Source organism: Rissa tridactyla, chromosome 8, assembly GCF_028500815.1.
Source record: "Rissa tridactyla isolate bRisTri1 chromosome 8, bRisTri1.patW.cur.20221130, whole genome shotgun sequence".
NCBI classification, from domain to species: Eukaryota; Metazoa; Chordata; class Aves; order Charadriiformes; family Laridae; genus Rissa; species Rissa tridactyla.
In genome coordinates this window covers 17,132,469-17,159,373 of record NC_071473.1, presented here as the reverse complement: position 1 = coordinate 17,159,373, position 26,905 = coordinate 17,132,469, and the positions used below count along the sequence as shown (strand labels likewise).

Below are 26,905 nucleotides of genomic sequence, written 5' to 3'. Positions count from 1 at the left end.
ATAACAAAGCAAGGCACAAGTGTGTTCTCCGTTTTCAGTGAACTCCCTAGAATCACAGAATCATTCAGGTTGGAAAAGACCCTTGGGATCATCGAGTCCAACCATCAACGCCACTCTACAAAGTTCTCCCCTACACCATATCCCCCAACAGCACACCTAAATGAGTCTTAAACACATCCAGGGATGATGACTCCATCACCTCCCTGGGCAGCCTATTCCAGTGTCTGACCACTCTTTCTGTGAAGAATTTTTTCCTAATGTCCAGCCTAAACCTACCCTGCTGCAGCTTGAACCCATTCCCTCTTGTTCTATCACCAATTACCTGTGAGAAGAGACCAGCACCAACCTCTCTACAATGTCCTTTCAAGTAGTTGTAGAGAGTGATGAGGTCTCCCCTCAGCCTCCTCTTCCTCAAACTAAACAGTCCCAGCTCCTTCAGTCGTTCCTCATAAGATTTATTCTGCAGGTGCTTCACCAGCTTCGTTGCCCTCCTCTGCACTTGCTCCAGCACCTTGATATCTCTCTTGTATGGAGGTGCCCAGAACTGGACACAATACTCAAGGTGTGGCCTCACCAGTGCTGAGTACAGGGGGACAATTGCCTCCCTGCTTCTGCTGGTCACACTGTTTCTGATACAAGCCAGGATGCCATTGGCTTTGTTGGCCACCTGGGCACACTGCTGGCTCATGTTCAGCCGCTTGTCAATTAGAACCCCCAGGTCCTTTTCTGCCAGGCAGCTCTCCAGCCACACTTCCCCAAGCCTGTAGCGATGCACGGGGTTGTTGTCACCCAAGTGCAGGACCTGGCACCCTACAACCCTGAGATATCTACCTCCCTCTTCAGACTTCCACATCCAACTCTCAGTGAGAAATTCTTGAGGTTTGCCTTGGCACTGCCTAGGAGCCCCGTGAGATGTTAGTCCCTACTGCAATATCATTGAATGGTTTGGGTTGGAAGGGACCTTAACGATCATCTAGTCCAACCCCAACAATCAGAAAGTATCTGAGCATAGTGAGCTCTCTAAAGGACAGAAGACTTACCACATGGAAAAGACGGGCTTTTGGTCCCTGTGCACCAAAGCAGAGGAAGGAATGTACCAGTTCACAGAACTGTTTAGGTTGGAGGGACCTCTCAGATCATCTAGTCCAACCCCTCACTCAAACAGGTTACCCGGGACCACATCCAGTTGGGTTTTTAATATCTCCATGGATGGAGACTCCTCAGCTTCTCTTGGCAACCTTGTTCCAGTGTTTGACCACCCTCTGAGTAAAAAAAAAATAAATAAATATGGTTTCTTGTGTTCAGATAGAATTTCCTGTTTCTTAGTGTACCTCTATGTCCTGTCAGAACTGTCATACCGGCATAAGGTAGCTCTGGAAATACCATCCTGATTGCAATTGCTGTCAGCCTTTACCCTCTTCTACCTTCTCCTGAGCTCTGCGGGAGCTTAACAAGGGAGTCGGGGTGACTTTACGTACGTTGGGATCTCATCCTGTCACTGCCATTTGATTAGTCCTCGAAAAGGGAAATCCTGAACTTCATCTTTCAGTCTCCCTCGGTGTTAACCATGAGCCAGGCTTTATGGTCATTCTCTTTGCTCGTGCAGGAAGAGCTGGCGCCCGGATCGTGGGAACAATGCAAGGCGGAGACACGGAGGAAGATGTAAGTAACCATCCTATGTGCCTGTAGGGCTTCTCCCACAGTGCTTTAGAATGACAGCCCTCTCCTCAGCTAGAGAAACACCTTTTTGCCTGCTTGAATGGTCATGCCCCAGGCCTGCTTTTCCCTTCCTTTCCTCCAGCTGATTGCTCTCTCATCTGTATAGACGCATATTTTCCTGTTTTTCTTTTGCTCTTGGAGTCTCTGTGCTTTAAGCTCAGCCTGCAGTGTGTCACTAGCAGCACACAGGTGGCGGGAATGTTGTTTTGTTGAGCTCTTTGGGGCAGAGTGCTGGGAAGAGGGGATCAGTGCAGTGTAGCAGGAGCTAGATGTGTTAAATCTAAATCACCTGCACTGCTCTAAAATCGCATTCCTTGGAGTGACACGTGCTAACACAGCATCAGTCTTCCAGCTGCTGGGACAGGGATGAGAGCCGAACTGTGAGCTCTGTCCCCGTGGGATCCCTGCCTTGCAGATAAAGCTGTCCCATGGCTCCTGGCTTTGCATCTGCTTACGGTGGACCTGGTGAGCAGATGGTGGCTAAGCAGGTACACGCAGGTTTGTACAGCTGGCACTTGTTCTGACTGCTGTGCTCAGCCCCTGGCGTATGGGCAACTCCTTTGGCATATGGGCAATCTTTCTGTGCCTCTGGGCACTCGTAAGTGGCTCTATCTGTACTAGGAAGCTGAAGCCAGCTGCTGCGATAAGGTTTGCATCCCTACAGTAAGCTCTCCCCATCATCCCAAAAAGGTGCCAGTCCGGAGCAGTGCGGGGATGTCTTGTTCCCTGGGTGATGCTGGAATATTGTTTTGGAGAGTACAAACCCTTAAAAACGATGATGATTGCGAACTTGTATTTGAACCTGTGCTGTCTAATAATTTCCTTGTGTAGGTGTAGCCTTTCCGTCTCACTGCCTGGCAGACACCCCACGCAGTGCTGCCTGTCTAGGTGAGGAGGGCGTGCTAGGACTTCAGACATCTTCTCTGGGCCCAGCAAGAAGCCCTGTGCTGCTGGGGGATTATCCTTCTCTCTCGGTACTGCCCTGCCTTTCGCTGCCTTCGTGGCGTAGAAATTAAGCTTCTCTGAAACCAAGAATTTGCTTTTTGAGAAATCCCTTCGCAAAAGCCCATTGCAGACACCAGACCCTGGGGGAGCAGGCTGGCTTGGATAGGGAAGCAGAGGTTAATGGACAAGTTGTGAGCTAGCGCCACTCCAGGGATCCCAAGGAGAAGGTTTAAAATGGGAGGGAAGTGGATGGGGGAATGCACCTCTACAGGACATAAGAACAGTAGGAAAATTCTGGTGTTTACTACCACATGCAAAAGCTCTTTGCCGTGGCTGTGTGACGCTGCTAGGTTAGCCAAGCAAAGCTGCGGGCAGAGTATTTCTCCTGCAGGCAGGACCAGAAGAGAGAAAATACCACTGCTATTAAGTGTTCGTTGCAGAGACACGGATATATGTTGCTATATATAGTGATATGGGAGTTAAGTCTCTTGCTAGAGAGGGATGAGCTGCCCTTCTTTCTGCCCGTCCTCACCTTTTCTCCTGAAAGGAACTTGCAGACCATGCTCTGCTGTTTGCTTCTGCCAGACTGGATGTGGCTAAGGCTGTTTGTTGCCTTCTGGGGACTGATTTGTGCCCTTGGCATTCAGAGCCATTTCGGGGTAGGGTCAGGAATGCTAGTGCTGTAGGTGAAGACGTTGTGGCCTCAGCCATGGTGCTGCCTGACTGTCCTTCACCGTGTTCTTGCCAGATTTGGATAGTCATCCTCTGCAATTTCTCTTCCCTTTGGACTTTCCTGTTCACAGCTTTCTCCCGCATTTCCCTGTTGGCACAAGCCCCATCATACCCAGGCATGGGAAGTCAAGACCTTCAGCCTCTTATGGCCCTCACCTGCAGCCACTTTGGTTGTCTCATGGCTCTGCCCTGTTAATACAGCATCTCGGCAGGCACTGGGGCCGAGACGCTTGCTTAGGGACCCTTGCAAGCATCTTCCCTTGCAGGGAAGGAAACCGGTGAGGCTGGTTTGAAACCCTCAAGGAGTTAATTGGGTTATGGAGCTGAGAAGAGAGCAGGCTTCAGCCTGCCCAAGAGCCAGCAGCTGTACACGCAGCCTCTGTCACTTGCTGATGTGGCACACGATGCCTGAGCTGGACCTGGCTTTGCTGCCTTCTCCCCTGCTCCCATTCCGGTTACTTTCTGTTTTCTTTTATGGTTTTGTGCTTTTTTTTTTTTCCCCTGCTCTGCCTCTGCTGTTCTTTGCACTCTGGTTCTCCAAGGGGAGATCTGCCCCAGCACGGCCAGGCACGCGCAAGAGCATCACCAAGGCACAGGTGGGTTCCTCTCCTGCAGTTAATTTTCCTCCACTACACCTTGATTCTTTGGTCTTGCAATACGTATCGCTTTTAAGTTAAACACCCTGCAAGGTTTTTAATACCACAGATTCAGCAGAAGTCGGGGAGCTTGGTTTTGTCAGCCCCGTGAAGTGGGGAAGGAGGTTTGCAATAAACTGAACGGAGCAGCCGCGTCTAGCAAAATGGGGAGCTGCTGGTGAAAGCCATGTGGGCCGTTGGCTTCCAGAAGCAGATGAGCTCTGGCTTTTTGTTATTTTGGAAGGCCAGCAGCACAGCAGCCTGAGCTGGACCAAAACTTCTTGCAGAATCTGCTACTGCTGCTCCCTGGAGCAAGTCCAAACCTGGATCCACACCAGTGCAGACAAACAGCCTTCCCCATAGCCCCCGGGTGTGGGACTGCACAGAGCGCAGGGGACAAAGCGCCAGAGCGTCAGCCAGCAGTGCCATCCTTTACTTTGGAGCTGGCAAAGATGCCTTGCCATCTGAGAACTGAACCGGTCCTCAATTCTGTTTGCTTTCCTTCAGGAGGACTCGGGGGATAGTGAGATTGACCTGGATGAAGATGAAGATGAGGAGGAGGATGATATGGAAGATGACAGCATGGAGATCTCCCCAAGCAAATCCAGTCACCGAGCAAGGAAGCCAGAGCCACTAGAGGAAAGTGACAATGACTTCTGACCCTTTAGTAGCAGGACCAGGAGGCATCTGGAAATAGAAACTTTGGAGAGCGTGCAGGCCAGGAGCATCCTGCCATTTGAAAAGCGTTTGTCAGCATGAATTCAGGAGTCGGTAAATAATGTTCATTAAACTTGAAAATTAAACTTGGATTGCCAGTCTTGTGACTCTCAAAGCATGAGCAGTTTAGCTGTAATGAGAATCACAGTAATGTGGAGTGCGGTTATTTCCATAATTGCATTAGAACTGGCCCTCATGCACTGCAGTGCCAGAAGTCGCACTCCAGCGAGCATCGTGTGCTTGATTCCTCTGCATTTTATTATGCCCAAACAGATTTTTTTGGCTTAATAAGACTGGATGACAAGCTGCTCTGGGAAAACACTGAAACTGATTTTAAATCTGCCTTCAATCTATGTATCCTAAACACATCCTTTACTTAATCAAGGGTTTGCCTCCACAAAGAGCAGCACCAGTTGCACCAAGGGAGTGGGAAACCAGTGAAGGGGTTCTCAAATGTCACCCTCAGTGCAGCGTCTCGTAGTATTTCAGCCGTGTCAGTGGGAATTGTTCTCAGACTTCACTGGGCTGTGCTTCAGTGTTCTGAGAGCGGCCGCGCGAGACAAGCGCTGTAACTAAATCCATATGAAATTAGTCCTTTAATTATACTGGTACTTCTGGAGTGGACTGAGATTTAGACACTCAAACGGGCCAAAAGTTGGGCTTTTGTTCATCAAGTTGTACCGATACCATCATTCAGGTGAACCCAAAAGCTGAAGTTTGTCTGGTGTGTTGCCTCTTGTCTTTTAGCTCTGCTTTAGCCTCACAATTTGTCTTCACAGGAGCAGAAATCAGTGCTTGATTAGAAGAATTCATTTTGGTGTGTGTTCATCAGGGCAGACAGGAGCCGAGGCTGTTTTCCTGCCCTTCCTTTTTTCACATCAGCAAAGTACTTTTCCCGCCCCATCTGAAGTCTAGAGTCAGGTCCAGCCCCTCCATTATTGTGCTGAAGGAAGGAGTACATGTGAGTTACTTGAAAAACTGAGAGCTTATTTGTCTCTCCTTGTCTCTGGCCCCAAGGGTGGAACCTTCCCGCCCAAGGGCAGTTCCCTATCAGCAGAGCTCAGAGCTTGAAACGTCACGTCAAGGTGGGACAAAAGTTTGCAGGTAAATACAGCGCAGGTTTTGTGTAGAACTGGGATAAACGTGAGTGTGGTGATGTGCTGAAATGCACACAATCGTACAGGCTTGAGCTGAGCCGGCTGACAGATAGGACACTTCCTTGCATGCTGTAAAGCTAATTGGCATTTTGCACCTCACTTCAAAGAAAGCGGACGCAGAAGACGGTGTTCTTAGTGCTGGATACCTGCTGCGACGCCAGTGAGGTGGTACTGCGACAGCCAGTGAGAAAGTGCGTGTGCTCCCCGCATCCCTCTCCCAAGGGACGAGAATGTCCTGATTTTTGGCTCTGTTCTTAAAACATTTTTTCCATGTTACTCAGGGAATCTCTTGTGGTCCTCCCTGTGTGTTGAGATATATCTGAGCCATGAGAGGGATTTCCCACGAGGTTGGGCCCAGTCTCCAAGTCTGCAGTTTCAGAGTCACAGTTTTCTGTGTTATTTCCTATATTTTAGGCCAAAATGGAAAGCTGACTTAATACCTTGTGTGCTCAGAACCAGATCCTCCTCAGGCAGCACTGCCACCTAGCCTTTCAGCAGAGCCGGCCGGATTTTGGGGTAGCCGTGATTTGCATTGCAGCTTCTCGTACCTGGCTTGAAGAGCAGACGCCTTTAACAGCCACCCTCGGAGCACTTGGTGCTTTCAGCTCAGGAGTGTTTGTGTACAGCTAGGTGTGTGCGTATGCGTGCAGATGAATTAAATGTATTTCAAATTGTTGTTAAGCCCCGGTTTCTTGGAGCTCCAGGGAATGAGGGCTGGCTCGGGGTTGTTGATGGCTCTCTCCATAGGTGTTTCAGGTGGTGTTTCAGCTCAGGGTTAGACACAGGCTTTGGGCAGAGCTGGACCGGAGTCTGCCCTGAAATAATGGTGAAAGAGGTAGGTGACACTCAGTGTCACCGTATCCTGTAGGAGAGCATGCGCCGGCCCCTGACACGTCGTGGAAAAGCTGTGAGCCCTCTTGTCATGCCAGTACAGGGCATGGGGTCTGCAGCCGGGACAGCGGAGCGCAGGGCACCCCAAGTGTCACAGGTAATGATCTACAGCCAAGAGAGGAAGGCAGCACAAGGCATCTTCTCAGCTAGGAACCAGTTTATTTCTGAGTATGTACATATCACACAGCTCAGCCCAGTGTTTCTCCAAGATCAGCCCACAGAGGTCCCTGACTGCAGCAGCAGCGTGGCTCAGGGTGGGCTCTGGCTCGGGGGCAGTGGCTGGAGGGGGCACTAGGGAGGTTTCGTAGTTTGGCTACCGGTCCACCTGCAAATCTGGCACCTTCTGGAGAGTCACTGGGTCTCTGCCACGTACACGAGGGCATCACCTGGCACCTTTGCTTTCAGCAGCCGTCTGCCCAACAGGTGACCTGCTAGGGAAGGACCCTGCCTGCGGCTGGGACGTTGGGAAGACACGTCCCAAGGTCACACAGCTTGTCACCAATGACAGTAGCAGGAGACCCAAGAAGTTCAGCCTATACTGGAGAGGCAGAACTTCGCAACAAGGCAGTCCTGGTGTGGCACCGAGATGCACATGCTGGAGATGGCCCATCCTTGTGCAGTGCTGTTCCTCTCACGTTCACCCTCCCACTCCTCCTCCTCCCGTTCTCCTGAGGGCTCTTTGTTTCCCAAGGTCATTCTAGATGGTTCCACTCCTGTGCCTTGGGATGTCTCTCTCTTTGATAGAGAACGGCACTACCAAACACTTCAGGCATGCTGGGCCAGCACCAACCTGTTATCGAAGGCATGGCAAAACACTGAAGTGCCCAGGTCCAGAGCACCACTCTCATCGGAGCAAGGAGACGGCAAACCTCTCGTCTCTCTCTGGGATGTCAAGGGCAGCCTGCAGGGCTGTAGGTAGCCAGGTGAGAAGGGGCTGCTGTGAATCCTGCCCATGTTTCACCTGCTTCTCCTGGGATCCCTGCCAGAACTAGGGGGAGAAGAGCTGGAGCAGAGTGCTGGGACCCCGACTGGGGTGCTGCAAGGTTTGTCCGCAGTGACTTGGGCTGGGAGGAAAGCAGAGCTCCGGGGTGGTCAGGATGCACCGGGTCTGGGGCAGGCTCTGAGCACAGCGCTGTAACCCCACAGAGATCACCGGAGGGGGTCGCTGCCACAAGCGGTGGCAGGTGAGTCACCCACGAAAACAAGAAGGATGTGGGATCTGTCCCCTCCTCCCTTCTTTTTGCATTTCGCCCATTCCTTGAAGGTCCCCCAGAGCCTGGATGAACAGGGATGTGGTTGCACATCCCCCAGCTTTTAACACCAGTGAGTCTTGACCCTCCTGCAGTGCTGAGCCAGAGGCCCCAGGTCCTCCTGGGCTGTGCTGGGGAGCTCAGGAGCTATCCTTGCCCCAGCTCTCCTCCCTGAGACGGGGGGGTGGAGGACCGAGCAGCTCCCTGCAGAGGCACGCTGGCCAAAGGGACCCACCAGGCCACCTCCTCGCTGCGGCGAAGCTCCCTCACACGTCCACAATGCAGTCGGGTGAGTTTGTCCGGATAGCGTCGGAGATCATCTTGGCTCCCGACTGGCCGATGCGGTTCCCCTGCAGGCTGGGAGCAAGGAAAAGAGGAGTTCAGGCTTGGACATGAGGCAAAGCAGGATCCTTGGTGGTACAAGAGATGTTCCCCAGCTTTGCACCAGCATCCTCTGCGCCCTCCCTACACCATCCAGGACCTCTTGCTGGGAGCTCGGTCACAGGAGACTCTGGGTTTGAGAGCCCAGAGGCAGCCAGGTGAGAAGGTGGAGAAAGCCCCTGGGAAGCTGGAGGGGCTGAGCTATCCCATCCCTGTGATATTTTGGGGAGTTTGTGGCTTCTGGGGTGGTTCTTTGCCCCAGAGGAGTCCCCAGAGAGGAGCTGTGGGGTCTGGAGCTGTGTGGGGATGGTGGCTGAGGGGGAATGGGAGCAGCACAGGGTGCCCTTACCCCCTGCCCCATTGGAGAGGTCCCCGAAGGGCGGCCAGGAATGGGCTGTGCCAGTGGTGGGGAAGGTCCCTTGATGGTTCCCATGGTGTCCCCTGTCCCTGCCCTTAATGTCCAGCTCAGCAGCCACTTACTTCACGTAGGTGAGGCCGTGGTTGCCCTTCAGAGCAGTGGCGATGCAGATGGCTCCATCCATGCCCAGGGAGTTTTCCTGCAGACTGCGGGAGGTGAGAGGGTCAGAAAGCACCGGCCAGGGAGATGTGGCGACCAGGAGGCAATGCATGTCGTGGGCATCACAAAAAGCCACCAGCTCCTCAGGGGTTCACCCCACTGAGAGCTGCTGGCCTGGCCATCCCCTTGCTGGAAGATCTGGAGAGGCACTTTCTGGCTGCCACCCCAGGGAGTGGGATACTTACTTGAGCCGGCGGAGGCTGCGGTTCACCCTCAGCGCGTTGGCCATCGCCTTGGCCCCTGCCACACCAATGGAGTTTCCCCGCAAGCTGTGGAGGAAGGCTGGTGGTGAGGAAGGACAGCCCAGGACAGCTGCGTGCTGTCTATGGGCGGGAGGAGGAGTTGGGAGAGGTGGCCCCACACCAACGAGTCAAGGGACAGGCAACCAAGTCTGGTAGGACACGTTGCAAGGGTGGAAGCGGTGCTAAGCTAAGGACCAAGGTCACAGACGCCCCCAGGGAGTGGTGTCGCACCAGGGGGACTTGGTGGCCCCAATCACTTACTCCAAGATCTGCAGGCTCTTGTTGACCATCAAGGCTTCTGCCAGGGCTTGGGCACCAGCTGCTTCAACTGAAGCTACCTGCAGGCTGCAAGAGAACAAGGACTCTTCAGCGCATGTCATGAGGTGGCCGTGGTGTGCTAATTAGAGAATCTAATTAGACAGACTGCGATGCCAGGGCCCCGCCACAGCCTGGATACTCACTGGAGATCTGCCAGGGTTGTGTTGACCTTCAGTGCAGCGGAGAGGGCAGCCATTCCCTCATCTCCGATGGCATTCTCCTGCAAGCTAAGACACACACGTGCTGCGTCTGCCCAAGGCCCAGGCACTGGGAGCAGGGCGAGGGGCAGCGAGCACAGGGCACAGTGTGCCAGGCTTTCCCAAACGGCTTGGGATGTCCCTGGACCACCATGCTCTTACAGCATCCCCAGGCCAGGGACATGCAATGGGGACACAGGATGGACTGGAGCCCATGGAGGAGGCAGCAGGCAAAGCCACCTCCCCTGGAGTAGCATGAGGGCAGAGTCTTGGGCAGGTTCCAGTAGGAAGATGCTGCCCAGGACCTGTCCACCTGTGTCCCCACTTACTCAAGGCTGGCCAGGCTGCCGTTGGACTGTAGTGCTTGTGCCAAGGCTGTGGCAGCTTTTGCTTGGATGAAGTTCCACTGCAAGCTGCAAACAGGAGAAAACAGGAGATGAAGTCTGGGGCTGCGAGGATGCCCTGATCCCTGCAGGGTCAGCACCCATCTGCTCCCATCCAGCATGACGGAGGCATGGGAGGTGACCCACGGGTCCATCCAGGATGGCACAGCATGCCTCCCGTGGAAGGATGACCTGATCTCACAGCCTGGAGGAGCTGAGGCCCAGGAGCAGTGTCCCTGCCTCACATCCACACAAGGGGCTTCAAAACCAGCCAGGTCCAAGGGAAAACTCACTGGAGGGACGTGAGCGCCCGGTTCTCTTTCATCGCTAAAGCAATGGCCTTGCCGCCTTCGTCGTACAGCAGGTTCGCCGCTAAGCTAGAGGGGAGGGGACAGGGGACACAAGTCATGCACACAGAGTTTGGGACAACTCCAGCAACACTGCACAGCGGTGTGGGTGCCCTCCTGGGACCCATGGCACTTACTCCAGCTTCCTAAGGGTGCTGTTGGTCCGCAGGGCACGGGCGATGGCGGGGCCCCCCTCCTTGCTGATGGAGTTCTCCCGCAGGCTGGGGAAAGACATGGGCTGGAAGGAGCAACCAAGGCAGGACTTCGGCTGCTCCCCTGCAGCCCCCCTCATCCCACCCCACTCAGGCTGAGGCCATCTATTGCAACAGGCAACAGTCTGACTTGCACCCCCATCAGCATCTGCAACTCCATCAGCATCTGCAGCCCCATCAGCATCTGGGTCTCCATTCCCTGTATCCCCATCAGCATCTCAGTTCCCTGCATCTCCCATCAGCATCTGCATCCCCATCAGCATCTGGATCTCCATTCTCTGCATCTCCATCAGCATCTGTATCTTCATTCCCTGCATCCCCATCAGCATCTGCATCCCCGTCAGCATCTGGATCTCCATTCACTGCAATCCCATCTGCATCTGGGTCTCCATTCCCAACATCTCCGTTCCCTGTGCATCCTACAGCTGTGAGCACCGATGCCATCGGGGCTTTTTCCCAGCCTCCCATCCCTGCTGCCATCGTTTCATTGCCAGGCATGGCTGAACCGATACTGTCCCAAGGGGAGAAAGCTAACGATGAAGATGCTCGCTGACAGAGAAGGGACAGAGGCTGCTTTCAGCATCCCAGGGCACTTGTGGAAACAACCAGGCACAAAGAAAAGTCCGCGCATCCTGTGTCCCAGCAGCAGCTTTTGGCGAGGGTGGCCAGAGGGACTGTCACTTACTTGAGGTTGATGAGTCCCTTGTTGGAGCAGAGAGCTGCTGTCAGCGCAGTGACCCCAGTGCTGCTGATGGAGTTGCTCTGGAGACTGAAACAAACAGGGCAGGGCATGAGGACGGGGGACTCGGCATCGCAGGTAGGCTGCGGGGTCGTGTTTGGGGTGAAAAGTGCCCATTTCACTGCGAAACAGGCATCTCCCAGCCACAGGAGACAGGGGAGCTGAAGCTAAAGGGCCACCATTATGAGCAGCCAGACCAGGATCAGCATCTCCTTGAGCACCAGCCCCACCAAGCAGAGGTGATGCGATTTGCTGGCATCAAGGCAGACATGTCCCCAGATGGTTGTCACCGCGGCTGCCGGCTCAGCTGGGGATGCAGTTTCTGCAGTCTTTGGACACAAGGCACAGCAGCTTGTCCCCAGGAGCAATCATCCCTCTGCTCTGAGTGGGAGGAATGGTTCCTGGCTGCCGTTCCCAAGGGAGGTGAAGGTCACGCCATCCCACCCTGACTCTGCCAGTCCCCAGCCCATTACCTTCCTCATTAGCCAATTCCCATCACTTTTGAGTGAGAGAAGACCTAAAGCCACCAGTATCCTCCAAAAGCAGAAAAAAAAGTCATCATCGAGGTTGAGGATTAACTCCTTGAGCGCTGCCTTGGTGAAGGCAGTGCCACCTCAGCCGCTGCCAGTGTTGCGTGGGGCTGCTGCCAGCCCACACGGAGCACCCACAGCCTCCTGCCCCTCCAGGGAACATGGGATGGGAGAGATGTGAGGAGGATCTGGGGTAATACAAGGGGTTCTGGAGGCAAGGGAGGGAGCCTGGAGAGGGTGGGAGGTGCTGCTGGAGTGAGGAGGCTGGACTGGGCTCTGCTGGGCAAGAAGGAGACCAGGTGTGGAGTGGGGACAGAAGTGTTCAAGACCAGGCTGGACGGCGCTTTGAGCAACCTGCTCTGGTGGGAGGTGTCCCTGCCCAGGGCAGGGGGTGGCACTGGGTGGGCTTTAAGGTCCCTTCCAACCCAAACCATCCTATGGTTCTATGACTTACTCAAGGCTTTGCAGACTGTGGTTCACCTTCAGAGCGTCAGCCAAGGCAACCGAACCGTTGTCTCCTACGGAGTTGCTGGAGAGTCTTAAGACACAAGAGGAAGAGCAGGCGTTACTGGCAGCCACGCTGCAACCAGCTTAGATCTGTCCGCAAAGGATTCATCTCCCTCAGGCTCTTTCTGCTCCAGCAATAAGTATGAACTTGCTGCAGTCTCATTTCCAACCTCCCCACACTTTTATTCTTGTATGTTGAGCTGAAATAGCTTTTAATGTATCCACAGGGCCTGGAGACCTGCCATTTGCCTCTGCCAGAGGGCAGGCTTGGCCTCTCCGTTCTTTACATGGCTCCCTGCATCCCTGGAGAGCATCTCCGAAGGGTCGCTCCCAAAGCAGCTCTGCGGTCCTTGCCCCCCTCCACCCACGCCAACCCCCTTGGGCAAAGCTAGCAGAGCCTGTCCTGCCCGCTTTGCGTGGCCCAGCCCCCTGCCCATCGCTCTGTCCTGGAGACGTGACGCTGGCATCACCATCCCTCCACCTCATGCTGCTCTTACGTCAGCTCCTTCAGGCTGCAGTTCTGCTTCAGCGCCTCCGCTATCTTCCTGGCACCGTGGGCTCCGATGGCGTTTTTCTGCAGGCTGCAAAGGTGAGGAAGGCATCCATGAATATGGGGTGCCACATCTCTGCCAGTGGCACCTCGGTCTACTGGGTAGCTGGGAGCAGGGACAGCAGGTCCCGGTCACTCACTGCAGGGTCGTCAGCGTGCGGTTGGTCACCAAGGCCTCGGCCAGGAAGGTGGCACCGTCCTCCTTGATGGTGTTGTGCTGCAGGCTGCGAGAAGAGAGGAGTAAAGCCATGCGCGGTGATCATCTGCCCTGGCATTTGCTTACCCCCATCTCTGGCGTGAGAAGGATGCCTGGCTTCCGAGCATCCCTGCCCAGGGCTCTCCCTCTCTCCTCTGCCATGGGAGATGCTTCCTCCCATGTGCCAGCATACTGTGAGCTCCCACGTGAGGGATGGACATGGACATGGACCCGGACCCTTGACTTCAGCCTGGACCTGGACCCTCGACCCAGACCCTAGATCTCAACCTGGACCTTCAACCTCAACCTCAACCTGGACCCACTGAAGCTGAGAGGCAGGAGGGTCCCAACATCTCTGTCCCAGGCCGCGGTCACTGGGTCTCTGCCGGCTATGCTTGTGCTCACTGCCCAGCACAACCAAACCAGTTTCTGCTCAGGGTCTCCCCACGTGCTGGCCCTTAAGGTGGGGAAACCCTCTATGAGACAGGAGGGGGCTTGTCCTGGGGGTCTGCTCCTGGAGGTGCTGCAGAAGTTGAGACTTACTTCAGGGAGAGCAGGACTTGGTTTTTTTTCAGCGCGTCGGCCAGTGCTTTTGCTCCGGTGGGGCCGATGGAGTTGCTCCGCAGGCTGGGGCGAGATGGGCAGAAAAGTCAAATTTAGCAAAACCTGAGTGGTGTGTGCTCAGTTTAAGCCAAATGCTTCCAGGTGGCACAATCGCAGGTACTGCTGAGGTAGGAGCATCAGGCCGGCAGCTCACAAGAGTTACCTTCACCTCTTGAGCTGTGGTGGCTTTGGGGGCTGGAGACCCTCCCCAACTCGGTCAGGCCAAGTGGGATCCAGCCCCGCTGCGGCCATGGGAATGGTTCCCGGTGGGGAACTCATGAGTGGAAGGAGCTGGGAAAGGGCAAACACTTACTCCAGTGTCGTCAGGCTCCTGTTCACCATCAGTGACCTGGCCAGTGCTTTGGCTCCCTTGTTGCTGATCTGATTTTCTGCCAAGCTGCCCAGAAAAAGAAAAATTGGGTGTTTTTCAGGGGGATAAAGAGGCTTTGGCGGCCCCTGGCATGTTCCAGGGTGCAGCTGGGATGGGTGAGCAGAGGAAAGCCATGGGGAATGGTTGGTTTGTGGTACAACCGTGCAAAGTGGTAGATGCTCTGAGGTCTGCTCTCCTGGGATGGACACCGGGCAGGGGATTAGAAGGGCAGGGTGGAAGGCGAGTTTCTAAACTTAAAATTCATTGGTGGCACGAAAAGAGGGCTGCGATCACAGCATGAGGGACTCTATGTGCAGCCACGAAGAAGGGGAGGGAGTTGGGGAAAGTGGGGACCATCTGTCTGTGGTGAAGCATCTCCCCGCATGGGGGTCAGGAGCTCATCCCCTCCATACATCAGATGCTCTGTGCTGAACCTTGGGTGTCCAGCAAACAGCCGTGACCTTGGGAAGCAGTTTTTTTGGGATAACCCATGGATTTCTAGACAAATTTTTAGGAACAGTGAGGAGGCAGTGGTCCCAGGAAAGCTGGGCGAGACAGCCTGCCCCACCACCGTGAGGACACAGAGGGTAAGGTCATCATATCTGGGTGCAGGAGATCATGGGGGGCTGTCCTTGTCACTAGGCACCCTGGGGAGCCAGTGGGAGGCTGGAGGACCTGGAGGTTCCTGGAGGACCCATACCCTGGCTTTGAGGTGCCCCCAGCTTTGCTCTACATCCCCAGGAACAGCCTGTCTGCCCTGGGCCAGGTCCTACCTGAGCTTCTGGATCTGGCAGTCCTTCACGCTCAGCACGCTGCCCAGCAGCTCCATCACGTTGTCCTTAAACTGGTTATTGTCCAGCCTGGAGAAGATACAAAGAAAGAGCAAAAACAAGCATTTGGAGAACAAAGTAGAGAAAGGACTACCCTCCCGTGATATCTGCCTGCATAGAGAAACTCAACACAGAAGCAGAGCTGACCCAGTGCCATCCCCAGGACATCTCTCTGCTGAGGGACAATGTTGATGGGCCCACGTCTCCCATCGACACCCAGAATTTTGAGTCACAGCCCAGTGTCCCTGCTTGCCTCTCCTGGTGCAATCCAACCAGGACTCACCTGAGGCTGTGGCAGAAGAGGAGCTGGGAGAGCAGGCTCTTACAGACATTGTAGGTGAGGCAGTTGGAGAGGTTTGTCTCCTCCATGCAGACGTCAGAGACCTGCAGGAGATAAGCCAGGGCAGAGCAGTTCACGGGGGTGAGCATCCCGGCCAAGCTCTCATTCTTCATCGCTTCTTCCACAGTCTTGGCGATCTCCGTGTGCTGAATTTCATACAGGCAGTGCATGGTGTTCACTGTCCGCGAGGAGATGACGTAGTCTGTGTTCAGGCAGCCCTGGAGGATGCTGATCGCTTGGCTCCTGAAGTTGTTGTGCTCGTCTTTCACCAGCAGCCACCCAGAGAGCAGCTTGTTCACCTGCGGGGAGAGGAGCCCAGAGAGGAAACGCACAAAGATGTCCAGCTGCCTGTCCTCTGCCTGCAGCGACCTCTGAACAGCACTCTTGAAGTGGTTGAGGAAGCCCAACTTGGGCCAGGACATCCCGCTCTCCGTGAAGAGGTCGAATATTGCCCGTTTTGCAGCTGTGTAATAATAAATAGCCGCTAGAAACTCCTGTATGGTTAAGTGGGAGAAGTAGTAGGCCGTGAAGGACTGCATCTCTTCTTTGAGTAGGAGCCGACTGCACAAGCTGCTCTGCAGCAAGGAAAGGTCAATGCCATACGCCTTCATGTCCTGCTCGTAAAACACGTATTTCTTTTTGAGCAGCCCATAGAAGGCCAGTCTGCCCAGGCTGCCCACTATCTTCTTGCTGTTGTTCACAGCCTGCTCGATCCTGAGTGTTTCTCTTGGCTTTTCCGCCCAGTCGCTGCTCAGAGCCATTTTAAAATAATAGGAATAGATTTCTGATAGGGTTTTGGGGATGGTGGTTGTTTCTTGGGATTGATGGGTGCTATTTTTTAGGTAATAACCGATTGAGGAGCCAGAAATCCAGCAAAAGCCAGGAACAGTGGACATGACATGTAATGACCTGTTAGCCCTGATGTGATGCAGGACTTGGCCGGATAAGTCTCTGTTGTCAAGGAACATCTGGTCCAAGAAGTCCTTCATCTCTGCCGCTCTGAAACCTCGTATTTCCGTCATCCGGTCAACAAGCCCACCGGGGATTTGGCTGGCTGCTGTTGGCCGCGATGTGACCCAGACAGAAGCCTCCTGCAGCAGGTTGCCACGTATAATGTTGGTGATGAGGTTGTCCACCTGGATCTCCTTTTTGGGATCGGTGCATACTACCGTGTTGGAAAAATCCAAAGGAGTCTTGAACTCATCCAAGCCGTCGAGGATCAGGAGGGTCCTAGCGGCTCCCATTGAGATGCAGTTGGGCTCGGTGATGTGAGGGAACGCCAAGCAGATGAGCCTTTCGGCAGAGAGCTTCTCGTAGGTGTTGAGCTCCCGGAAGGTGAGGGGCAGCACAAAGACAATGTCCTTGTTGATCTCCCCCTTTGCCCAGGTGTAGACAAACAGCTTCACCAGTGTGCTTTTGCCAATCCCGGCCACTCCGATGGTGACAGAGATCCGAGGTGGGATGCTGACCTTGGAGAGCGGCAGAAAGAGCTTCTCCAAAGGGATGCTCTTGGATACATTTCGTAGGCCTTTCGTGGCTTCAATCTGCAGGATGTCATGCTCCTTCTGCTGGATATCAGTCAAGCCTTCAACCAGCAGGAGGTTTGTGAGTCGCTGGAGGGGACCTGTCTCCAAGCCATTCCCGTAGTAGTTTTGGAGGCTCTCCAGGTGCTTCTGCACCATGGGTTCTACACAGAGAGAAATGAAATGGGGTTGAGGATGGTAACCACAAATGCAAATGAGAGACGCTGCTTCACTCTTCTGCCGTGCCCACGCAGAGGGGAAACTGCACGGAGCCCTTACGTCCGGGCAGGAAGGTATGTGCCAGGGCCCAGAGGGCACTCAAAGGCTGAAATGGCCCTGACCAGCCTAACCCATCGGTCCAGGAGCCCATTTAAGCTCAGCCCTGCACCTTCAGCCCCTGCCTACACTATGTTATAGGAGCACTTGTCTACAGTGCCATCATGCCTGTGCCTGCTAGGGACCTTGTTCTTCTGGACCTTGATCTTGGACCTCATTGCTCAGCACTTGCCTGGTGACAACTGAACTGTGTCTTAACCTGGTTGCCCTTGCTGGACCTGGTCCTGACCTCTGGATTGACTTCCCAGCTTGACCTTAGCCCTGCCTCATCACTATGGACTTGTCTGATGAGTTGGACTCTCGGCTGAACCTGGTGACCATCTCTGGAGCTGTCCTGCTCACCTGGCTCAGGTACCACGGCCCCTGGGACAGAGTATTTAAACCCTCCGGCAAAGGCTGGACCAGCAGTGGATGGTGCTGCGAGAGATTCAGAGCAGACACCAGCCAAGGTTGGAGCCTTCCAACCAGGAGGAAAATCAGGGAAACCTCTCCTGGCAAGAGGGTTGCAAGTAGAGCCTGGAGTTGGGGCAGCCACCAATGGATGGGGTCAGGGATGCCCAGCCATCGTCCTCCTGCTGTCCCCCTGTTCCCAGCCCAGCTGCTGGGAGTGACTCTTGTGACCTAGACATTGAGGACACTAATGGCTCCTCGGGTTTGCCCAGAGGGATGTGCTGAGGGCAGTGAGGGACCTGGAGGAAGGTCCCTCAGACCTGGCAGAGAGTCCTTGTCACCCCCTAGCTGTGTCCTTCCCCAGAGGAGACCCTGAGATGGCACCATCACTTGCATGGACGTTCCCATTGGAGCTGCCAATGCTGCCCAGCTCTGTGCACATCTTGGAGTGCTTCAGCAAGTGCCCACAGACAGGACATGTGTGCAGACACCCCTCATTGGGTCCAAAGTGGACTGCCTACCATAGACAGTGATGTGGAGGTAGAGCTGGGAATTGGTGGTCTCAATGAAGGTCTGCAGGGACTGGGAAGCGTAGCTGCCCTTGCCAGCCAGGATGTCCACCACTGCCCTCACCTGCTCGGGCAGGGAGCTGGCCTCCTGCGCCCGGCTGGCCTCCTCCGCCGTGAGGAGGTCCAGCCTCCGCAGGTAGCAGATGATCTCCTCCAGGAACTGTGGTGAGATGGACCTCACCAGCTGCTTGCGGTAGCGATTGATCCAAGCCTCTGCAGGAGAAGAGAGCAGGAGAGTTGAGTCTTAAACAAGCCCTGGGCACGTTGCTCAGAGGTGATGGGGAAAGGCAGCAGTGGAGCACCCCATCTGACTGTGAAGGTAGCAGGGGGTACACTAAAGCCCTCCAGAGTGACCTGCCATAGTCCTCCTTGAGATGATGCCATCCCAAAACTGTGGCAGGCTGTTTTGTTAGGAGATGTTTGTTCAAGGCAGCAGCTATCGAGATTGGAGTCAAAGAAATGGAAGAACACAATCATGAAATGACATTTCCTCCTGGAAACCAAGCCCATGCAGACATAAAAGTCTGAGCAAGATCATTTATCTTTGGAGACAGCCGTTCCCCTGTGCCAGAACAGCGGTCCCCAAGCCCTTGGACTAGGAACCGCTGTCAGCCCTCACACCTTGCTGCCCCACCTTATCCCATATTTGAATCTGAAACTCCACCAAGATGATGGGTCTCCAGCTGCCCAGCCACCACTCACCTTCCATCAGAGGCCTCCTGTGACATGGGTGATCCCCAGGTGAGGAGTGCTGTGTTGGCAGCAGCACAGCCGTCCCATGGACCGCCCCGTGCCCCCTGGCTGGCTCACAGCATCAGTTGAGGCTCCTCAGCCTTTATCCATGTTCCTGGTGGAAGAAGAGGAAAAGCATGAGGAACAGCATGGGAGGGAGCCCATCTTAAGCTAATGTGGTGCTGACTCTGTTTGAGCCAAGGGTCCATTCGTCAGCTTTTGGCTAAGACCAGAGTGCCCAGCGCTGTGGACCTGGCAGGGGCAGAGCTGGGACCATCATCTCTGCCCAGACCTCATGGGCCACAAACTTGGTGCCTTCACCACCACCACTTATGCTGGAGCCTTTCTCAGGCAGAGTGATTGTATTAATTGCCCTGATGATGCCCCGATGACATCCGCAGGCCACCCAGTGCCACCGCTGTCACCGGAGGGGCAGCAGGGCTGTGAACCACTCGTGCGCTTTCCTTCTCTGTGTTGTGAAGGAAGTTGTGGGGCAGCAGACAGAATGATGAAGAGCCTGTTTCGGTTTCAAACCCACCTCACCGCCGTCCAGAGCCTCCGTCAGGGCTTGCTGAGCGTGGCCAACACCACATCCTGTTGCAGAGCTCTGTAGATGCTCCACTTCTGCAGCACTCTTGAATCATCGCCTGGAGAAGGAGCATCTACCTGCTGCCTCCCCCTCAGCTGCTGCCAAACCACACTGAGGGTTTGGTGTTTTATTTTTAAGTGTATCCGCTCACCGAGTCCAATTGTTTTTTGAGCAGAGGTGGAGAGGGAGATGCCTCCACGCCTGAGAGTACTCACAGCTTCACCTACGTTAGCAGATGGCACTGTGCTATGGCCTCTCCACCAGCCCCAAAGTCATCTCCAGGAGCTGGCCATGTCCAGGTGGGAACTTCCCAGCCCCAGGGGCTGTCTGATGACGGCAGTGATGCAAACGCAGTGTCCCAGTGCCCTGGCCCGTGTCCTGGCACGGCATCCTTTCCTCACCTCCACCCGGCCTACAGGATGCTCTAGATCCATGCCATCGCCCCCATGCATGGCTGTCAGAGGCACTGCAAGGAGGTCCTTTGGCAGCGTTGCCTTTTGCCCAAACCCTCTCCTGAGTGGGACATGGGCACTGTGGGGGCTTTGGTGCAGCCTCCCCAGCAGGTCCAGGTAACGATGGCTTTCTTTTGTCAAACCCAACCTCTTCCAGGAAGAAAGCACAAATGTAGCTTGACCAGGGAAACTTGGTAGAGGCTCTGGTCCATGGTTAGGTCCATGACGCAAGGTTAAGGTGCTTGGGACATCCCCTTTGCAGACTCTTCCCCTCGTCCTTCTGCCAGGTTTACTTCTCCTACCAGAAACACGAGGGCTCAGCCACCAGCAGTAGCCCAGCTGTGCAGATGGTGGCTGGGCTGCAGGAGGGAGGACCAGGCACAGTATCTCCCAGGAACAGGTCCCCCACAGACCCCACTGGCTGGATCTCTCATGGAGACCCCTTCGCAGCACATCCTACGGAGTGGGGTAAGTGTCCGAGAGGCGCTGGATGACAAAGCCCATCTCCACCTGCCCAGATGGTTTGGACAAGCCCTCGTAGGGGCGGCGGGTGCTGTTGTAGCTGGGTCTGAACCCACAACTTTTCCCTCCAAGAAGGAAACTCAAGTCCTTCTGCTTTTCCTCGGCTGCCCAGCTCTGATCCCCTGGTTTCAGAGGTGGCAGAGATCCACGCTCCCCCTGGCACTGATGGTGGCCCCACAGCAAAGCCCTTTTTTCCATAGAGGGAGCAGCAGGGCTACGGCAGGAGCTCGCCTTGCTCTTCACCCCCCAGGCACTGGCTAATTAAGATGCCGTCAATTAAGGGAGCTCGGCTAGCAATTCCCCACAAAATTTTTACCCTTTGATGTCTTCTTGTCTCTAACTGGCCTGGAAAGTTCAATTAAGTATTTGCACGCAGCAGTCCCTGGGTCTCTCATGTTTGGCGTGGAACCAAGAACACAGCCAAAATGAAAGGGGGGTTTTGCTGCTTGCAGCGCTGTTCCCTGCAGCCTTTCCTCTGCAACGCGGCTGGCGAGAAAAACCCCTTTGATGGGGGAAGCCTGCTCTAACAGCACAGATTATTTGATGGTCTCCTCTGGTGCTACTTCAAAATGTGATCCTGCTGCTGGAAACCAGCAGCTCGTGGGTCAGCTCGTGCCAAGGCATCTGACCGGGAGAATAAGGCAGCAGAATTCATAAAGCAGCAGAATAAATAATGCAGTGGCTGCTGGTTTGTTTTTTTTTTCTACTTCCAGTAGAAAAGTTTCAGGTGCAGCTCTAGAACCACCCAGCGATGCTGGAGGCTGCACCCTAGGGGGGTGAAGGGTGTTATCTACTCTTACGTGAGTTGTCTGAAGGGTAGAAGCCAGCCAAAGCCAATCTCTGTAACCCCTACAGAGATCCCAGGTGCTTCCAGATGCAACCCAGCCCATCCCAAGGCTGCTGGGATGAGTTATCTTCTGGAATTGCTGCAAGACCACTGGAAAGTGGTGTCCGTGGCCATCCTGCGAGCAGGGAGCTCAGCCCCAGGTTTACAGCTATCGCTTGGCTGGGATCAAGCATGGACACGTGCCCAGAGAAGCTACGATCCAGCGATGGTTTGTGTCTGCCTTGCTTTGCTGCCTGCGTCCCCCGTGGCATCGGGAGAAGAAGCTGGAGAGTGGGAGGCTGCCCAGACGAACTGATGGACGGTGCCTGCAAACCCCAGGGAAGGAAACGGGGGATTTCGGTGGAAAGAACTTGGCATTAATGCTTTTTTCACCTGTTGTGGTCCAAGAGCTCATCCCAGGGGAAAATCCTCCCATCTAAGGATGTTCAGTCAACGTGTTCTTCAATAGCTTCATCCTACATCCCACCATCCCCATGTCCCACCATCCACACATCCTATTGTCCGCATGTCCCACCACACCTGTTGGCAGACAGTCTATGCCCCAAACCCACCAGTGCCTGGGAGCCACAACCACCACACTGGAAGGTCCCTGACCACGTGCACAGACAACCCTGTACCGAACAGCCGCTGCATTTTTCATCACCCTGTGTCCTACTCCAAGGTCCACACTGCCTGGCATCAACATTGGGAAACACGGACTCAGACATAGCTGCTTCTGCTCATCTCTGCCTCTAATTATGGACATGCACCTTTGCCCCTGGAAGTCCAACATGGACCAAAAGCATCTTGCCAGGGGATCCGAGATGAAGGGACAGTCCCGGGATGGCCACAGCATGAAGGTGGCTGGAGATGAGAGATATTTACTGCCTCTCTGCTCCGCCTGGCCTCTCAGATGTTCCTCCTGCCAGGAGGTGGCTTTGGTTTTCATATGACAGCCGTCATCCCTGAGGCAGATCCATCGCCCTGTGCTTTGTGAGTCTGCTGAGGATTTGGGACCGTCCCGCACCAGGAGCCCTCACAGTGGCCACCAGCAGCACGGGGGTGACATTGAGCTCAGCAGTTGGACATCTGTGGTCGTTGCCCATGGGGGCTTGTGGGCAGATTCACCATCAGCGTCAAAGGACACAGGGCTCTCCAGCCAGCAGAGCCTCAGGGACCCGACCTGCTGTGGTGGGCTGAAGGATGCCTACTCTAGATGGGTACCAAAGTGCTCCTGGATGGCTGCAGGGACCCACAAGTGAAAAATGTCAGAAAAAAGGCTGATCTGCAGTGGTTAGTGGTTTAAAGCTTTTTATACAAACTAATAATTGCATTGTTAACGAGGCGTCTGAAGGAGCAGAGAAATGCCCGCTCCGGGGCAGCTCTGTGCCCCAAAACATGCAGAAACCCTCAGCCCAGCCATTGCCTTCTCCATGTGCCGCCACGGCGGGGTTCACGGTGCCGCCGGTTCCTCAAAGCCCCGTGGTGTGGGGCGATGTCTCTCGGTGCGGTTTGCAGCACCCATCTCCCCCCCGTCTCTCCCTCCCCCGGACATGGGAACGGAGAGAAACCAGCCCTGACAGACCTTCCCACCACTTCCTGGTGCACTGGGTTTCCTCCGGAGAATCTCAGGCTCCTTTACCAATGCACCCTCAGAGCTTGTTTTTTCTTTCTCCCGCCGTATATCCACCCCACTTGGAGCCTGTGCCGGAGGTCAGCAGGCCGCACGCAGAAACATTTGCCAAGCCAACATCTCCAGCCGTTCCCCACCAACCCATGGGTTGAGCGCATCCCGAAGGCAGGATACAGGCTGCCACCTTTTGGCAGAACCGAAAAGATTTCACATCATTAATTTACGTTAATTAAGCAAAGCGGTGAAGTATCTTCTACGTTATACCCAATTATGAAACTTGCAGATTTGCAGGAAATTCACTTATCTAAGTTTGCGTAAGACTTTCAGATGCAGTCTTATTTATTTTGGTCTGGGTTTAATGCTAGCAAAATTTATTGCAATTAGAGAGTGACCCCCCTATGCCAAAACTAACCTGTGCCAATTTGGTTTGGTTTTTTTTCCAAAACCCCAACCAGAATAACACAGCCTAGACGCAGCGGGAGTTAAATAGTGAGTTGTAGAGGCAAGGAGCCGTGAAAGATCCTCCCTGGGCTGAATGCCACCAGTCCCAACACCAGGAAAAAAGCAAAGATCAATCTACAGGTGATTCCAAACAGCTAAAAACGAAGCTAATTTCAGAGAGAAGGTCTGGCCTCAGGTAACCCTTCCACGCCGCAGTCAAACCCCGGGCGCTGGTGACGTCTCAGTGGGCAACAGCACCCAGCCAGTGCTCCAGCTGGTCCCCTCCCCAGCATCTCCATACCTATAGGGTACCTAGTGCCCTTAATGACCTTAAAGTGCTTAAATAACAGCAGGATGAAGCCTACCCCAGGTTCCGTGCCCATGCTCTGGGTGCAGAGCCACTGGGTACGGCCACACATCCCCCACTGAGCTCCATCACCTCGACCTGCGCCCCTGGGCCCTATGCAGCGCTGGGGGATCCCCTGCAGGAAAAAGGGCCGAAGAAGGTCCCAGCTGCAGCTTTGAAGACCCTGGTGTTGCTGTTCCCTCCGGCAGAGCTCTGGGAAGGCGTGCTGAGCCCTGTCCCTGAAGGGAGATGTGGGGGTGCAGCTTTGGGCTTCGAGATCTGACAGACCTAGGATCCTGCCTCGCTCTTTAGTGCAATTTTTGCTCTGTGCCACGGGCAAGTGTGTCGCTGATCTCATCCTTTTCTAGTTGTGGTACATGCTGGGGGATTTTTTGGATGGTTTTGAAGTGGAATGAATTCAGTTAAGTGGCATTAACATGGAGGAAAAAGCTGACGCTGCCCGAGGTGGAGAGGCTTTGTACGGGCAGGGCAGCTGCCCACATGTTTGGGCAGGTGGTAGCAGGCAAGGGGAGGGAATTTGTGACAAGTTCTAGGTTCCCCACGAGGTCCCACACGTGTCTCCATCACTTGGAGCTCAGCACCGTGCACCGCTGCACCCGCTCCTGCCAGCACCGGTGGCCGTGCCATGCCAGCCTGCTCTGCTGGCAGTCGGCCACGTCTTGCCCGTCCCAAGGACCACTGCCCAGCTCCTAACCCCGCCACGTGTTGGCCCAGCGACTCCATTTCACATGGCCATGGCAGCAAGGGGTCTGCAGCAGCTCATCCCCGCACGGGAGGGCCAAGCGACGTTTCCCCATCTCCCCGTACTCCTCCGAAGCCCCACCAAAACCTTACCTCGGCTTCCTGCCACCTTCCCTGGGGCTGCGTGGGAGCAGGAGAGCAGGGAGGGCATCCTCATCATGGCGAGCCCCTCCGAGCTGCTCTCTATCCCCGGAGCTTTGCTTCCTCCTCCCCTGGATGCTCAAGTTGAAGGTAGAAAACGGGAGTCCCTCCGGTTGGTGGCCCCTGGTGCTGGGGGACCCACGGAGGCGATGGGATGCAGTGGCCGGGGCGATGCTCGGGGTAGCACCTGGAGAAGGTGGGTCCGGCTTCCCCGGCCGCCCGCCGTCGCTGGTTCCAGCCCGGTGGCTTTTTCTCTCTTTCAGTTTGCTCCTCGCCCCTTCCTGCGCCGTGGGTCTCGCTCGATCTTCCTTCCTGTCAGCGCAGAGCTGCTGCCTATGCAAATCGATGCGAATCATCTACTGAAAAACAGCAGCGGGTGGTAACCGCCCAGAGCCTGCACGACCCCCCGACAGCAGGGTCTATGCTGGTGGGATGCTCGGTGCACGTTTCCCCAGCCACGGCTGCTTTCTCCAGGGAGAGACACAAAACCAGGCTGCCCAGCGTCCAAATTACACCGAATTCCCTCAAAATAAAGCCACGAGCTCACCCTGGCCTGGGAGAGCCAAGGGGTTTTGCTACGTACCCATCTCGCTCGCCAGGAACGCTGGGGAGATCCCATGGAAGAGGCAGCTCTGCCCTTTGCTGGGCCGTGCATGGAAACATTTCCACAGGTAAATTCAAGTTGTATGATCTTGAACGAGTAGAATAAAAGGGCAAGGAATAAACTTTCCTTCCTCCAAAGCCGTTTTCTTTCTGCCAGGGCTGAACGTTTCCTTGAATCCTGAGTTTATCTCTAAAGAGGTGGATCGCAATGGCACCAAGGAGCGCTGCGTCCGCACCCGAGGAGCCAGAGCCACCGGCAGCAGCAGGACCGGCGGGATCTCACCTCCCCAGCCCCGCTCAGGCAAGTGGGATTGATCGACGTTTTCCATTTTTGTTCTACAAAAACTTTAATCTGTAAATCCTACAGCAGGTTTTACTGGCAAATCCTACTAGTTCTGAGATGCTGAGCAGAGAGGTCCCCTGGAGGCGGATGGGACAGGATGGCACAGCAGCGCTGAGACCCAGGGCAAATAAATCTGCTTTCCGTAGTCGCGGGGCAGAGGGGCAGTGCCCAGGGAAGGAAGGGAAGAGCATCTCACCAAAATAACAGGGTAATCGCATGCCGCGGTGGGTTTTGCTGTCTGTTTTTTGCCCAGAGGCTTGTTTTTCTGGCCAAAAGCTCCCGGTGATGGTGTGGTTTGGGAGAGGTCAGAGTAAGCAGCAGTCAGTGGTGGGAAGACATTAAAATAGCACATCCCGTGAGGAGACGTGCCCTGGTGGGGTCCGTTTGTATCTGGCAGGTAGCTCTAATGGAGCTGCATCTAAATCGGTAATTGCACATCTTTCCCTTTGTCAAGTCTAGCTGAGAGGTGGTCAGTGACTGATGGTGGAGATGATGGTGGAGATGATGGAGGTCTCACAGTGGAGAGCTGGTGAGGGACAGGCTGGGCTCACAGACAGATCATCTGCAGGTGGTGAATGGTGTTTGGGGAGGAAAGGTGGAGACAAGCAGGAGTCTGGACCTCCAGCCACCTCTCTGGGCTGTGCATCTCCCAAGGATTGCTCTCTGCCAGTCCTAGGGCTGAGCCTGCTAAGGGGTTAAAACCTTTCATAGAATCATAGACTGGTTTGGGTTGGAAGGGACCTTAAAGACCACCCAGTGCCACCCCCTGCCCTGGGCAGGGACACCTCCCACCACACCAGGTTGCTCCAAGCCCCCTCCAACCTGCCCTTGAACACCTCCAGGGATGGGGCAGCCACAGCTTCTCTGGGCAATCTGTTCCTCTCAGAAGTGTTAGCTCTGTTGGTGATTTCCCACCTTGTCAGGAGGCTGGTTTCAAGAGGAGATGGCATCTGGGAAGTCCCATCAGTTGTCACCTTCCCAATAAGCTGTAGCTACAGATCCCTCGCATCAAAAAATGACTGTGCAGAAGCCCCAGTCGGGGCTGTACCTCCTGCTTTCACAATTATTCATTTATGTTAATTAATGCATCTGAATTATTTCTTTGCAACTGTATATGACACATCCCTCACGGATTTTTCTGGGCTGTTCCCTTGATTCAAACCCAAATTTCCCAATATATTTACTAAGTTCAACCTTATGATGAATCTGACCCATCCCTCAGCGAGCACAGCCCCTGCTCGGCATCTCTAACCCTCCTGGAGAAGCTCCTGAGGTGACACAGAAGTCACAGGAGTGGTTAGAAAAGCCCCAGAGATGCCTCTGCTGGTT

General features: G+C 54.7%; 2 protein-coding genes across 7 annotated transcripts in view; one reads left to right on the top strand and one right to left on the bottom strand.

The window, feature by feature from the left end:
- CLUAP1 (clusterin associated protein 1) overlaps positions 1-5,024 on the top strand; it is a 75,249-nt gene extending 70,225 nt beyond the window's left edge. For 2 of the 4 annotated variants that reach the window (XM_054211081.1, XM_054211083.1), the window contains exons 11-12: positions 1,607-1,662; positions 4,539-5,018. In XM_054211081.1, coding sequence (XP_054067056.1) covers positions 1,607-1,662; positions 4,539-4,691 — 209 coding nt within the window. In that variant the 3' untranslated portion in view covers positions 4,692-5,018. Of the gene's footprint in view, positions 1-1,606; positions 1,663-3,938; positions 3,993-4,538 lie in introns of all 4 variants that reach the window. The other 2 variants (XM_054211080.1, XM_054211082.1) reach the window with 2 other exon arrangements.
- Positions 5,025-6,452: 1,428 nt separating this feature from the next.
- On the bottom strand, positions 6,453-25,024 carry NLRC3 (NLR family CARD domain containing 3). Of its 3 annotated transcripts, XM_054211047.1 has the most exons (20): positions 24,583-25,024; positions 18,889-19,033; positions 18,139-18,399; positions 15,312-17,055; positions 14,972-15,058; positions 14,142-14,225; positions 13,769-13,852; positions 13,170-13,253; positions 12,977-13,060; positions 12,427-12,510; positions 11,389-11,472; positions 10,629-10,712; positions 10,438-10,521; positions 10,091-10,174; positions 9,708-9,791; positions 9,508-9,591; positions 9,190-9,273; positions 8,908-8,991; positions 8,282-8,403; positions 6,453-7,705 (listed from the first exon to the last, which is right to left on the bottom strand). In XM_054211047.1, exons 2-19 carry the CDS (start codon positions 18,893-18,895, stop codon positions 8,313-8,315), a joined length of 3,282 nt encoding a protein of 1,093 aa, XP_054067022.1. In that variant the 5' UTR covers positions 18,896-19,033; positions 24,583-25,024; the 3' UTR covers positions 6,453-7,705; positions 8,282-8,312. The 3 variants fall into 3 exon arrangements, with proteins under 3 accessions (XP_054067022.1, XP_054067021.1, XP_054067023.1); XM_054211046.1 differs by having other exon boundaries at positions 6,453-8,403; XM_054211048.1 differs by having other exon boundaries at positions 6,453-8,403; positions 18,251-18,399.
- Between the last annotated feature and the right edge of the window lie 1,881 nt (positions 25,025-26,905).